The following is a 15,445-nucleotide window of genomic DNA, read 5'->3' on the forward strand; positions in this document are numbered from 1 at the left end:
AGAGGGAAGAAATTAAGAATTGGCGTCCCATTTCAATATTGAACGTGGACTACAAAATCCTGGCCAAAGTCGTAGCCAACCGGGTCAGGTCTGTCCTGGAGTCAGTGATTCACCCTGACCAAACCTGTGCTGTGCCGGGCAGGAAGATCGCTGAGAGCCTCGCGCTCATCAGGGATACGATTACCTACGTGCAGGACAGGCGGGTGGACACCTGCCTTGTCAGCCTGGACTAGGAGAAGGCCTTTGACAGGGTCACTCATGCTTACATGAGGGACGTCCTCCCCAAATTGGGGTTCGGAGAGGGCATCCGCAGTTGGATCCGGCTGCTCTACACCAACATCGTTAGTGCAGTCTCGATCAACAGGTGGGAATCAGACAGTTTTCCCATCAGATCTGGAGTCAGCCAGGGCTGCCCGCTCTCTCCTGCCTTGTTCATGTGCTGTGTGGACCCCTTCGCCGCATCCATCAGGAAGGACGTGAGCCTGAATATCGTGACTATCCCAGGCAGCGGAGGCCTTCAGGTCAAGACCTCCCTGTACATGGACAATGTCACCGTCTTCTGCACCGATCGTCGGTTGGTGAGTAGGCTGTTTGAACTGGCCTCGGGTGCCAAAGTCAATAGGGGTAAGAGGAGGTCATGTTCTTCGGGATCTGGAACGACCGCTCCTTCATCACCTTCACCGTCAGGACAGACTACCTTAAGGTGTTTGGTGTTTGGTTCGGTGGAGCTGGGGCGTGCACTAAGTCTTGGGAGGAGCGTATCACCAAACTGAAGCAGAAGCTGGGCAGGTGGACGCTCCAGTCCCCCTCCATCGTGGCTAAGAACCTGGTTGTCAGGTGCGAGGGGCTTTCGGTACTGTTGTATGTGGCGCAGGCCTGGCCTATTCCCTGGACCTGCGCCGCTGCGGTCACCCGGGCCATCTTCCACTTCATTTGGGGGTCGAGGATGGACCGGGTCCGCAGGGACACCATGTACAAAGACCTGGAAAATGGGGAAAAGGGCGTACCGAATGCCACCCTCGCCCTGCCGGCTACCTTTGTGTGCGACTGCATCAAGCTGTGCGTAGATCCTCAGTACGGAAACACCAAGTGTCACTACTTACTGACGTTCTACCTGTCCCCGGTGTTGCGAAGGATGGGCCTAGCCTTGCTGCCGCAGAACGCTCCGAGTAGTTGGACCGTTCTGTACCACCTGTCCTTGGTGGAGAAATTTTTGAAAGGAAACACCTTTGACCACAAGGCCGTCAGGCAGTGGTCAACACGTAGTATCCTCGAGACCCTTCGGGAAAAGGAGAGGGTGGATCCCGTCGTGTGGTTCCCCACGCAGACTGCCAAAGTCGTTTAGCAGAATGCCTCATCGCCAGAGCTTTCAAACAAGCACAAGGACATTGCTTGGCTGGCGGTGAGAGGGGCTCTGCCAGTGAGATCCTTTATGCATGCCTGGAATCTCTGCGCCACCGCACACTGCCCTCGAGGCGGCTGCAGGAGTTGGGGGGGACCGAGACTGTCGATCACCTCCTTCTGGAGTGTGCCTATGCACAGGAGGTCTGGAGGGGGATGCAGTGGTATTTGTCGAGGTTCGTCCCAAGCAGCTCCGTGACGCGGGACTCCGTGCTCTATGGGCTGTTTCCCGCGACGCTCACTGAGACCAACATCAACTGCGCCTTGAGGACCATCAATGCGGTGAAAGAGGCTCTTTGGTCTGCTCGCAACTTGCTGGTCTGCCAGCTGAACGAACTGACCCCGACCGAGTGTTGCAGACTGGCGCACTCCAAGGTCCAGGACTACATGCAGAGGGACGCGCTAAAGTTTGGGGCAGCCGCCGCCACGGCGCGGTGGGGAAAGACCACCGTATGAAATCCCTCGTCCAGAATGGAAAAAATTCCCTATCTGGTAACTGGGCCCAGTTGGCGCCTTCCCTAACTGGTCAGGGGGCCAACGGGGACTGTGCGGGGTGACGACTGCCGGGGTATTTTCTTTGTTTTGTTTTTTTCTCCTTTGTTTTGTTTCCTTTAGTTGGTGTACGTACCCCCTGGGTAACCCAGAGCGGCTTGCATGACTGGATAGGTGTGTGAATATGTTTTTTTTGTACCTCTTATGAATAAAGTATATTTTTTCAAATAAAAAAAAAAGTGGCGAAACATCTAAAAAGGAACCTTCCAGCTCAGCGAGCAAACTCACATCCAGAACCTCAACCTGAGGTACAAATCTTCTCAAAACTCGCTAACTAATAAGTCCACTTGCTTCTAAATGCGTGCAAATCTTGTCACTGAGAATCTTTTCTAGTAATTTCCCTGCCACTGACGTGAGGCTTACAGGCCTATAATTTCCTTCATTATCCCCCCTACCCTTTATCAACAATAGGGCAACATTGGCTATTCACCAGTCCTCTGGGACCTCGCCTGTGACCAAAGTGGATACAAAAATGTCTGTCAATGCTCCAGCAATTTGTTCGGTTGCTTCCTCAATATCCTGGGATAGATCCCATCTATTTTGATACTTTTTAAGACACATGGGACTACTTCCTTTTTAATAGCAACTTGGCTTTGAAATTCAGCAGTGCCTTCCCTGAGATCATCCTCCACCAGTTCTTTCTCTTTGGTGAATACCAAAAGAAAATATTCAATTAGGACCTCTGCTGGCTCCTCAGATAGCTTTCCTCCTTTGCCCTTGGGTGGGCCAACCCTTTCCCTAGCTAATCTCTTTTTTTAATGTTTGTTTAAAAAGCCTTGGGATTCCTTTGTTAACAAATGTGTTGAGCTGGATGAACACAGCAGGCCAAGCAGCATCTTAGGAGCACAAAAGCTGATATTTCGGGCCTAGACCCTCCCAAAGCATCAGCTTTTGTGCTCCTAAGGTGCTTCTTGGCCTGCTGCGTTCACCCAGTTCCATACTTTTGTTATCTTAGATTCTCCAGCATCTGCAGTTCCCATTATTTCTTGGGATTCTCCCTTAATTCTTTTAGCCCTTCTAGTTCCTTGTTTAAGTTCTTTCCCACTTATATACTTCAACGGCTTCATCAGCTCCCATCCTTCAACAGCTTATTTATGCTTTCCTTTCCTTTTTAATCAAAGCCATAACATCCCTGGTCAACCAAGGTTCACATAACTTGCCATACCCATCTTTCTTGCAGTAACATGCCACTCCTGAACTCTTATTAGTTGCCATTTGAAGTACTCCCACATGTCCGATTGTAGACTTAGACTCAAACAGCTGCCTCCAATGAAAATCTTCCAGTTCCTGCCTAACATATTTTGTAGTTTGCCTTCCCTCAATTAAACACCTTCACCTGAGAACTGTTGTCATCCCTGCCTGAGAGTATCTTAAAACTCATGATATTATAGTCACTATTCCCAAAATGTTCCCCCACTGAAACTTCACTCACCTGGCCAGGCTCATTTTCCAAAACCAGATCCTTTCCCTGGTTGAACCATTTATATTCGGTGTCAGGAAACCCTCATGAATGATCCTTACAAATTCTGCCCTTTCCAAGGCCCTAGCACAAAGTGAGTCCCAATCAGTACAGGATAAGTTAAAATCACCCACCCCACAACAACCCTGCCATTTGTGCATCTTTCCAAAACCTGTCTACATATTTTGTCCTCTATCTCCTGCTCGCTGTGGGTGGCCTGTGATATACCCCCAGCATTGTGGTTTCACCTTTCCTATACCTGAGTTCTACCAATATTGTCTCTGTATCCTCCCTCGGTACAACAGTGACATACTCCTTTTACCAGTAATGCAACTTACCTTCCCTTTTACTCAGCCATCTATTACACCTGAAACATCTAAGTCCTGAGATATTCAGCCCTGGGACATTCAGCTGCCAGTCCTTCATGATAGGTTATGTAAACATTGAAGTGGTACTATGACCTATGGGAGTAGCACTATTCCCAGATTCATGGCAAATATGACAACTTAATGAAAGTGCTAAAAATCCCAATTTGTCTCAGACCGCTAACCAGAATAAAAGCAAATAACTCCAGGTTTCTTCAGTAACAATTTAAAAGTGAATCTATATTGTGACAGCTCTTAGAATCATACAGCACAGAAACAGGTCCTTCAGCCCAACTCATCCATGGTTAATCAGGTTTCGTAATTGAATTAGTCACATTTGCCTGTGTTTCATTCTCCAAAGGACGTGAGATTCGTTTTCAGATCAGGAAAAACATCTACTGAACAAGATTTTTAATACTGTTCAGAAAACAACAGCGCTGATTGCAGAGCAAGTTTAGCTTCTTTTCTAGGAGGGGCTCAGGCAGTTTAACAGTCCAGTCACCTTGAAAATGTACGAAGCAGAAGAATTGAGTTCGGAGTCTGCAACCTATTAGAATTGAGCAAGTTTAGGCTTTTAGATTTGTGAGACATTATTCTGTCAGATCTGGAAAGGAACGAATCAAATTGTCTTCATATTTCATAACAAAGAAACTGTAAGGTGTCTGTTGAACGGAAATCTAAAGTAAAGATGGGCAGGTTTTTCCTCTGGACTTAAGTCTGTCCAACAGATAGTGTTGGGAAAACGGGTTGGAATTTATTTTGCTGTTACTTAAGATCATTTTATATCTAGATAGTTTTGTTCTCTTTTGTGTAATAAGTTTTTGTTCTGTTAAAGAAAATTGCGGTCTCGTGAATATTGTCATATCACTGATGGGAGGAGTACACGGTAATTAATCGTCACTGCTCTACTTGTTATCATAAATGTATGAATCACCAGTTTAATCACAAGACGATTACTTTTCTTGAGTTTGACTGCTATCTAGGAAAAAGAAACATTCCTCTAATTTCATCAATAAACTTATTACCTTTTAAAAACCGAAAGAACTGCGGATGCTGTGAATCAGAAACAAAAACAAAGTTTCTGGAAAAACTCAGCAGGTCTGGCAGCATCTGTGAAGGAAAAGACCGAGTTAACGTCTCGGGTCCAGTGATCCTTTCTCGGAAGCGCCGAAATGTTAACTTATTGCCTTATTACCTTATTGATTATTCACAATTATAAACAAACTTGGATTTTAACAAATGACTAAACAGACTATCAACTACTACTCAGCAAACATGACCTATATCCCTATTAAATAAAAAAAATGCGCACACTCAGTTACATGTACAAGAAGAAAAAAAGTAATCAAAGACTCTGAAAAGAAGAACTTTTGACTCAAGCAAAGACCTAGGTGTAACTGACTAGGTACTGATTTGAGGATTTTCTATTATTCTGCAGATGACATAACAGCCCTTACAAAAACCAAAAAAGAAAAGTCTCTTCTCAAATCTTCTCTTTGCTGCCAACATTATTCTGCTTTCCTTACATTTCTGTACCCTGTGACAGTGGAGTATTCCATTGATAGGTGATGATGGGGTGGGTGGCCGGGCAAGCAAGACCTCGCCTTGCTTGCAGGCTTTCTTGAGGTCAAGATTGAACTGCACTTTCTTAGGTCTGTGACATAACTACAGTTTAATAATCTGAAGGCTTTTGCTAGGCAGCTTTTCAGCCAAAAGGCAGCTGATACAGGCTGTTTCATAAAAGTATCAAATCCAGCTTCTTCAAAAGTTGTACGACTTGCATAACCAAAAACTGTACCTCTCACTGTTCTGCTTTCAAGCTTTGAGTTACAAAAAAAGCACCTGGTACATCGTTTACAACACAGACATTCAAACCAACATATTTTTCCTGCTTATGTTCCTATAAGATAGGCCAAGTCTTCATAGTATGTCTCAATGACTAACCGTTATGTTAACTAACTATACAGAAAAAATAACTGACAAGTCAGGTTTATCTTGTCCTGTAGTACCAGAGATGGGCTTGTAGCAGTCCCATTCTGTCAACAAAGCGTAAATGGAAATAAAGATATAATATTTTCTGTTGAAAATTGAATTAACATTGGAGATAATTAAATTCTACACAGTGGGAAGCAGGTGGTATGTAGTTCAACACCTGCTAAGTTCTTGTAGTGCAGCGGTAGTGTCCCTAAATCTAAGCCAGAAGATCCAAGTTGACTCCGACCTGCTCCAGAATGTATAATAATGGGTTGATTTAAAAAGTATCTACATTGTGCCAGATTTTCTTTTTGACCAACTGCAGTGACGTGAAAGACCTGGCAAGGTGTGTCATGTTTGGTTAATTACTGATATCCATTTTTAAGACCCTGTCAAAATTAGGCTTTAGTGACACTAATATCAAACGAGAGTTATTTCTTCTCCTCCCCCTCACCCGCCCACTCCTCATGGCCCCACCTCTCTCCTGTTGCCCTCCCTTTCTCGTCTCGCAGTGCCCCCCCACTTCTCGCCCCCTCTGTATCTGATTTGAAGAAACCATATATAGTTTAAACTCATATTTTGGGCATGGGGAAATTTGAAGGGTGAACTGAAAAATACAGGAATGATTTTGAGCAATGACAGAATCCGATGACGATACAGCGTAAGATAGTGTGCTGTGACTGCACAGTAAGTAGTTGCTATGTGGTCACACAGTCACAGTCTAACATCTATAACATTGGAAATGACTGTCATAGTTCCATCCATGGGAATAAGAGCAGAAGGTGACCAGATGGCTCCTTCAATTTCTCCTGCTATTCAACATGATTGTGGCTGATTTTCTGCCTCAACTACTATTTTTATACCTACTCCCCCTGCCTGTTGATTCTCTGAGACATCAAAAATCTGCCTTGCCCAGCCAGTCTATACTCAAGTATAAAGTATCCAGTTCACAACTCTACGTGTGAACAAATTTCTTCTTATACCCATCTGAAATGATAGACCCTTGTGCTCCACGTTTCAGATTCCTTAGCTGTGGGAAATAATCTGTATGTTAAACAATTTCAGAATCTTGCATGTTTCAACGGATCACTACTAATTCTGTGTTTCAGAGAGTATAGGCCCATTTTGCTCCACCATCTGGGAAGGCAGAAGAGCATCGTTTTTAAAATCAATTAATTGAACTTATTTTTTTCTGAACTACCTTCAAGCAAGTGTGTCCTTCCTTAGATATGGTGACCAAAATTGTATAGAATGCTTTAGGTGTAGTATACCACCAGTGGGAAGGTGATGATCTAATTGTATTATCACTAGGTTATTAATCCAGAGACCCAGAGTAGTGTTCTAGGGATCTAGGGTCCAATCATACCATGGCAGATTTTAGAATTTGAAATCAATAAAAGTCTGAAATTAAGAATCTTAATAATGACCACGAAACCATTGTCACTTTTTGTAAAAATGCATCTGGTTCACTAATGTTCTTTAAGGAAGGAAACTGCCATCCTTATCTGGTCTGGCCTACATGTAACTCCAGACCCACAGCAATGTGGTTGACTCTTCACTATGCTCTGGGCAATTAGGGATAGACAATCTAGCCAAACCCCATGAATGAATTTTTTGAAAAACAAGCTTTATGCAATTGTGAAGATTTGTTCATGTTCTTTTACGTCAACATACTTTTTTGTCTTTATAATAGCTTGCTGTTCCTTCCTGCAACTTTGTGACTTGCTCGAGTACACCCAAGCCCCTCTGAAGATCAAAATTGAGACATTACTGGCTTTTATTCTTATGACCAAAGTGATTCATAATACAGTTCCCCACACTATAATTCATTATTCAGGGCAAAAATAAACAACCCAAGTGTTAAAACTCACTTTTTGGTTCATGGAAGATTTGATGTTTGTGATCATGCAAATGAGTTATGGCAACATGAACTAAAATTTAATTTTAGAGAACTGGCATGCCTGTCAGCATATTTTGAATCCAGTTCATTTGTTGCACCCAGAGTAGATATTCCAAGCCACACTTTTATGGACTCCCACACTTTGGTACTTTAGTCAGGCGTTGGTAATATTTAACTATTGACTAAACATTTTTTTCAACTTAAAAAGTACCAAGTGTTCCCTCCAAATGTTATTCTTTTGAATACTTAAATACAGTGCAATGAGTAAGTGCCTGTAAATGGGAGGTTGGAGGAAGAGAGGAACTTGGTGAAATTATAATTGCTAGGCACTAGGCAAACTGAAGGAGCTGCGAGTCATGATGGATTTAACTCTAAGGCTTTGGAAAAGGTGGCCACTCAAGGACTAGATATATTCATGTTAATTTTCTAACATTCATTAGATTCTGGAAAGGTTCCTTGAGACTGGAAAGTGGTAACCATAACCCCTCCCTTTGAGAAGGAGAGGAGATGGAAATCATGAAACTATAGGCCCATTAACCTTACATCTGTGTTGGGGTAGGAGTTATAATTGATCATTTAAGGAGGTTATTGCTTGGTATGTGGAGAAACTTTAGGGAATTGGGAAAAGTCAGCATCATTTTGTGAAAGGGAAATTGTGTTATAAGTTGTGATCTGGTCAAAGGGGGCATGCTAATGTACTGTTTAAAGTATTTTGGCAAAGATTGAGAGTTCAGGTTAGGGTGAGGTTGTTGACTTGATTGCCGAGCTGGCTTGTTTTCATTCAAATGTTTCGTCACCATGCTATGTGACATCATCAATGAAACCTCTGATGAAGGCTTCATCTGAATGAAAACAAGCCAGCTTGGTGAGCAAGTCAACAACCTCACTAATGTGCTGTCCTTGGAAGGCACTTTAGAAGGTTCAACACAAAAGGTTATTGCATCAAATAGAAGTTCACAGTATACAAGATTAACAAACTAACATAGATAGAGGATAGAGATAACAAGGTGTAAAGCTGGATGAACACAGCAGGCCAAGCAGCATCAGAGGAGCAGGAAGGCTGACATTTTGGACCTAGACCCTCCTTCAGAAATGGGGGGAAGACAGGGGTTCTGAAATAAATATGGAGAGGGGGTAAGCGGATAGAAGATGGATAGAGAAGATAGGTGGAGAAGAGACAGACGGGTCAAAGAGGTGGAGGTGGAGCCAGTAAAGGTGAGTGTAGGTGGGGAGGTAGGGAGGGGATAGGTCAGTCCAGGAAGGATGGACAGGTCAAGTGAGCGATATGAGGTTAGTAGGTAGGAGATGGGGGTTGGGCTTTAGGTGGGAGGAAGGACAGGTTAGGGAGGCGGGGACAAGCTGGGCTGGTTTTGGAATGCGGTTGGCGGAGGGGAGATTTTGAAGCTTGTGAAGTCCACATCAATACATTAGGCTGCAGGGTTCCAAGCGGAATATGAGTTGCTGTTCCTGCAACCTTCAGATGGGATCATTGTGGCACTGTAGGGAGCCCAGGATGGACATGTCGTCTGAGGAATGGTAGATGGAATTGAAATAGTTCGCAACAATGTGGACTTCACAAGCTTCAAAGCCTCCCCTCCCCCTACCGCATCCTAAAACAAACACTGCTTGTCCCCGCCTCCCTAACCTGTCCTTCCTCCCACCTATCCCCTCCTCCCACCTAAAGCCCAACCCCCATCTCCAACCTACTAACCTCATCCCGCTCCCTTGACCTGTCCGTCCTTCCTGGACTGACCTATCCCCTCCCTAACTCCCCACCTACACTCACCTTTACTGGCTCTACTTTTAGGACAGAGAAGAGGGATTTTTTTTTCCTACTGAGGGTTGGCAACTTTGGAAGTCTAGGTCATTGAGGCAGGGTCATTGAATATTTTTAAGGTGAAGATAGATTCTTATTAGGCAAGGGATTTGCAGATTATCGAGTAAATGCAAGTACGGAATTCAAAATGCAAACTGATTAGCTGTGATCTTATTGAATGTCAGATCACGTTTGAAAGGCTGAATGCTGAGGTTTCTCTTATTTTGTGTGTTTATGTGTATGTTTGTATGTATAAGTATTGAAGTTAATGATCTTAAAAATCGGTACTCAGCAATAATTTCAACAATGAATAAGGTCTACATTTTTAAGTACTTGCCCATCGAGGAAATTTTTTTAAAAAGAAGTAACAATCCAATTTCCTGAAGATACCTTAACAGTCTTCTCTGAATTGAAAATCTCTATTTCCATTATATAATCAGTATATAAGTTCATTCTTCAGACTGCAGAACTGAATTAACTTGCTTGAGCATTTTTGGAAAATTTAAGACTCTAAATTAAAGGTTTCATTTGTGCTATCATTTAGTCTTCACAATTTCTACCTGTAATCTACGTAAGTACAAAGCAGTGCACATAATGGGTTTTTTTGGTAGATAATACCAGCTGTTTCAGCAATGCAGTCTGTCATAGGATATTATTCGGAGACCTTTTGAACAAATCCAGATGAAAGACTGCATTGTTGAACTACAGCTATAATTTTTTTTTACCAAAGTTGGAAAAGGACAATATGCACATTTTACAATATATATTTCTTACCAGACATGTATAGTAATAATACATCAGCCTTTCAATTTTGTAATCTGCTTGATTATTCTTGGTAATTTTTTTTTGAAGGACCACTTCACATTCTGATCAGTTTTCACTAGCAGTACATATTTTACAGTTATGCATTAGTGAAATCTTGAGGTTTGGGAATCTCTATGATGAAATTGAAAGACTGGCAGAATAATAATTACTATTGCTTTTGTAGTCATTTCAACATCTGTATTCTAATGATCAGGAAATTGAATGTTAAACTTTTTAATACTTCTGAGATTTTAGCCCTTTTTCTTTTAAGCTGCTCCTAGAGAACTCACTGAAGAGGAGAAGCAGCAAATTCTTCATTCAGAGGAATTTTTGATTTTCTTCGACCATAACATTCGAATCATTGAACGTGCTCTTGCTGAAGATTCTAGCCTCTTCTTTGATTATGGTGGCAAGGAGTTGGATGAAAAAGAAGGGTATGTTTATCACATTGAAATAATTTTGGGAAATCTGGTTGGCATGGACACAGTTGGACCAAAGGGTCTGTTTCCACACTGTGTGACTCAAATACACTCTATGTCTTGGAGGAACTGTCATGTAATCTCATCATAGGTTGTGCAAGTGGTATACCTCTTACAAAAGAAACTGTCAGTATGCACACTATTATTTTAGATGCATTTTATTTCATTCACTCTTGAAATGAGTATTGCTGGCCAAGCCAGTATTTGTCTGTCCCCACATATTCTGAAGAGCAAAGTGTTCAGCTGCCTTCTTGAACCACTGCAGTCCCTGTAGATACACCCACAGTGCTGTTCAGTGGGGACTTCCAAATTTTGACTCAGCGACAGTGAAGGATGGTATCTGGATGGGTAAGGGACAGAGTGGAGGAGGATCTTGCAGCAATGGTGTTCTCACTGGCATCTACTGCCCTTGTTGTAGGTAGTAGAGATGAGAGTTTGCAAGATGCTGTCAAAAGAAGTTTGATGAATTTCTCCAGTGTATTTCTTTTTTATGGAGCACATTGTTACCTCCTGTGCCCTGGTGGTGGAGAAAGTGAATGTTTATGCTCTAGGAAAGTAAATTGATCAAGTGGGTTTTTTTTCTGGCCTAAATGTTCTACTTTTAAAGTTGTGCTTACCCTGATTGTTGACATATGTAGCACAATGTAAGATGTGTGGCTATTAGTGGCCAATACATTGGCTACAGGAGTCCATCAGAGTAGTGTCCTCTGTCCAGTGAACTGCTTCATCATTGGCCTTCCCTCCGTCATAATGGCAGAATGGATAAGTAATGATAACTGCAATATTCGATACATTTCAGATATTAAAGGTCCTTGCCTAAATGCAACAAGGCCTGGACAACTTTCATGTTTGGGTTAATCAGTAACATTGATGCCACACAAGAGCCATGCAACAGACAACTTTCCTTCATAATCATTTATATTATTATTGTTGAGTTACCCCTCATCAACATCCTGAGGATTAGCATTGAACTGAAGCTTAATTGAACCATACATGCCAACACAGTTGCTATAAGAGCAAGTCAGAGCTTAGAAATTCATGCAATGGTAATTCTAAAGTCCAATGCCCTATCCACTGTCTATATGACAGAAGATCAAAAGAGCAGTTTAGCAATTCACCAAGATTCCTTTTAATGGCACCTTCCAAACACAAACCTGAGGTGGTTCTTTATTATCAAAAAGGACAAAGAGAGGAAATACATAGGAACTTCGCCTACTATAAATTTTCTTCTGGGCTTCACACCATGTTGGCATGGAACTATATCACTGGCCCTTCACTGTTTCTTGGTCAAAATCCTGGAACTCAGCCCCTAACATCAGTGTAAGTGTACCTACACTTCACAGACTGCAGTGATTTCAGAAGGTAGCCCACCATCACTTTTACGAGAGAGTGAATGGGGATGGGCAACAAATGTAGACCTAGCCAGCTACCTCCAAAACCGGTGCAAGAACAAAAAAATGGTGAGTGCTGTTCCTGATTACCATGAACATCAATTTTGGTCGGGGTTGTTTGATAACACACTGTGCCAAATGCTGCATTATTGTCAAGGGCAGTCACTGTCAGCTCACCTCTTGAATTTGATTATTGAAAGTCTCCATGCATACAAAATATATATATATTGCCTGAAAATGATAAGTCCATGTCATTTTAGCATGAGTACAACTTCTTAGAATCATAGAATCCTTACAGTGCCGCTAGAGAGACCATTTGGTCAATGGAGTCTGCACCAATCCTCTGAAGAACATCCCACCTTATCCCTGTAACCTCATGTTTACTATGGTTAACCCCTCTAGCCTGCATGTCATTGGGCAATTTAGCACAATCAATCCCCTAACCTGCACATCATTAAACTGCGGGTGGAAACCCACGCACACGTGGGGAGAATGTGCAAACTCAACACAGACGGTTGCCTAAGGCTGGAATTGAATCCGAGTCCCTGTTGCTGGGAGGCAGCTGTGCTAAACACTGTGCCTCTGTGCTGCCCTAAATTTGTAGCTTTTCAAGTTGTTGCATAGGAAGACGTTCGATGAATTTATTATAGGAGCAAGTTTGAACGATGGATCTTGTTAAACTTTGTACGTGGATGTGTATGCAAACCATAAAAATTTCATTCTACTTACAATTACTGTCACTTTGCTAAGTGCAATAATGTGCATATAGTACAAAAGTGCTCAGGAATTTAGGTCTTTTGTGGGCCCCTGAGGAAATCTCTTCTTTAGCTTAGATGAACTTGCCTGAATAGATATTGTGAGCATGATGTTCATCTCAGCAGCTTGGTACAGGGAAGGTCTATCAACTGGACCTTTTGCAGTGTAGGTCCATCTTTTAAACAGCCAGATTGAGGGTTGTGTCAGATCTGTCTGTAATTGGCATAGATGAATAGGCTGTTGGCATTCACACTTAAGACTTAATCATGAGTGGCCAATAAAACAATGATTTGTCTGGATTGCAAGGTAACAAATGACTGGGAAATCCCATACCATCTTGAAGATAATGAAAGCCTTTCTGGTTATTATGGGTTAATATTTTATTGTGTTAAATGTTTTTAATTTTGTACAGAGACTTCCAAGCTGGGCTAAACCTTGCTTTCAACCGTCAGTTTTATGATGAGCACTGGTCGAAACACAGAGTTGTAACCTGTTTGGATTGGTCACTTCAGGTAAATGTGAATTTGTAAAAGTACTTTTTTAAAAATCGTTGTGATTGTGAGGTCCGTTGGCTGAACGAACACTTACTATTCAAACCTAATTGCTCTTGAGAAAGAGGTGGTAAACTGCCCCTCTCTGAGCCACTGCAGTCTATTTATGTAGATTGTCCCACAGTGTTATTAGGGAGGGAATACCAGGGTCTTTGCGCAGTAACTGTGAAGGACAGTAACATATTTCCAATGCAAAATGATCAGTGAATTGAAGGAGAACTTGCAGCTGATGCCCAGTATCCAAGGAATGAAAAGCTTAACATATGAGGCACATTTGAGGATTCTGCGACTATACTCACTGGAGTTTAAAAGGATGAGGGAGGATCTAATTGAAACTTACAGAATACTGAATGGCCTGGACAGAGTGGATGTTGAGAAGATATCTTCATTTGTAGGAGAGACGAGGACCTGAGGGCACAGCCTTCGAGCAAAGGAAAGACCTATTAGAATGGAGATAAGGAGAAACTTCAGCCAGAGAGTGGTGAATCTATAGAATTCAGCCACAAAAGGCTGTCAAGGCCAGGTCATTGAGTACATTTAAGACCGAGTTAGGTTCTTGATTATTAAGGGCATCAAGAGTTATGGGGAGAAAGCGGGACAATGGGGTTGAGGAACATATCAGCCATGATTGAATCGTGGAGCAGACTCAATGGACCAAATGGCCTATTTTCTGCTCCTGTGTCTCTTGGCTTCTTGGTCTTATGTTATTTGTTGTCCTTGTCCTTCTCAAAGTGAACAGTCAGGTATTTGGAAGATGCTGTCAAAGGAGCCTTGGTGAATTTCTGCAGTGCATTTTGTAGATAGTACACACTGTTGCTACTGAGTGTTAGTGGTGGATGGAATAGATATTTATTGATGCATTGCCAGTTGAATGAGCTGCTTTGTCCTGGATAGTGTCAAGCTTCTGGAGTATAGTTAGAATTGCACCCATCCAGGTATGTGAGCTATATTTCCAAGTCAGGATGGTGAGTGCTTGGAGGACAACTTGCTGGTGAGTGTTTCTATGTTCTGGCTGCCCTTGAGTTTCTATATATAAGTAGCTGTGGGTTTGGAAGGTGCAGTCTAAGGAACTTTGGTGAATTTACAGCAGTGCACTTCATAGATGGTACACACCACTGCTCCTGAGCATTGGTGGAGTGACTGGCACCACATCCATAAACAATCAAGTGGGCTGCTTTGAGCTGGATGGTGTCAAGTTTCTTGACTGTTGGAGCTGCACCCATCCAGGCAACTGGGAAGTATTCCATCGCACTTGTGACTTGTGCCTTGTAGATGGTGGACAGGTTTTGAGAAGTCAGGTAGAGAGCTGTTTGTTGTAATATTCCAGGATTCTGAGCTGTTCTTGTAGGCATTGTGTTTATACGGCAAGTCCAGTTCAGTTTCTGGCCAATGGTACTCCTTTATGCTAGTGAAAGAACTCTTGCTGATTTTTCATTCATTTTGTTTTTATTCCTCTATCAGTCCTCATTGTAAAGAGCACCTGTACTGGAAAACATCCCAACGATCCACATACCTGAAGCCCTCCCTCCTACACCAGCTCTGTAACCATGTATTTAACTGTGCTATCTTATTTCTAGCCTCACTGGCATGTGGCACAGCAAGTAATCCTGAGATTACAATCCTTGCAGACCTAGTTTCTAATTTCCTACCTACTTCAATTAACTCCCTTTTGCAGGACCTCATCTGTCTTTCTGCCTACGTTTTTGGTACCAATTTGGACCACAACCTTGGCTGCTCCCTGTCCTCCATCAGAATATCCTGTGGCCACCCAGATCCTAGTGCCAGTTGGGCAATGCATCTTCCTGGACTCTCACTTGAGGCCACTGAAATGCCTATCTTCACCAATTGACTATACAGTCCCCTGTCACCTCTGCTTAACTAGACTTGGAGCCTCTCTGCTGTACAGAAGTGCAAGTCACAGTGCCATTCATCTGACTGCTGCTACCTTCCCCTGAGAGACTATCCAGGTAGTATCCAAACAATATATCTGTTTTAGT

The 15,445-nt window shown here is 42.6% G+C and overlaps 1 protein-coding gene across 13 annotated transcripts in view; it reads left to right on the forward strand.

The window, feature by feature from the left end:
* Nucleotides 1–15,445, forward strand: part of LOC125464760 (cytoplasmic dynein 1 intermediate chain 1) — a 272,641-nt gene that overhangs the window by 155,767 nt on the left and 101,429 nt on the right. For all 13 annotated transcript variants that reach the window (XM_048557615.1, XM_048557596.1, XM_059655073.1 and 10 more), the window contains 2 exons: nt 10,543–10,705; nt 13,310–13,409. In XM_048557615.1, the coding sequence (XP_048413572.1) occupies nt 10,543–10,705; nt 13,310–13,409 (263 nt within the window). The remainder of the gene's footprint in view (nt 1–10,542; nt 10,706–13,309; nt 13,410–15,445) is intronic.

This window comes from Stegostoma tigrinum, chromosome 2 (genome assembly GCF_030684315.1).
Source record: "Stegostoma tigrinum isolate sSteTig4 chromosome 2, sSteTig4.hap1, whole genome shotgun sequence".
NCBI lineage: Eukaryota > Metazoa > Chordata > Chondrichthyes > Orectolobiformes > Stegostomatidae > Stegostoma > Stegostoma tigrinum.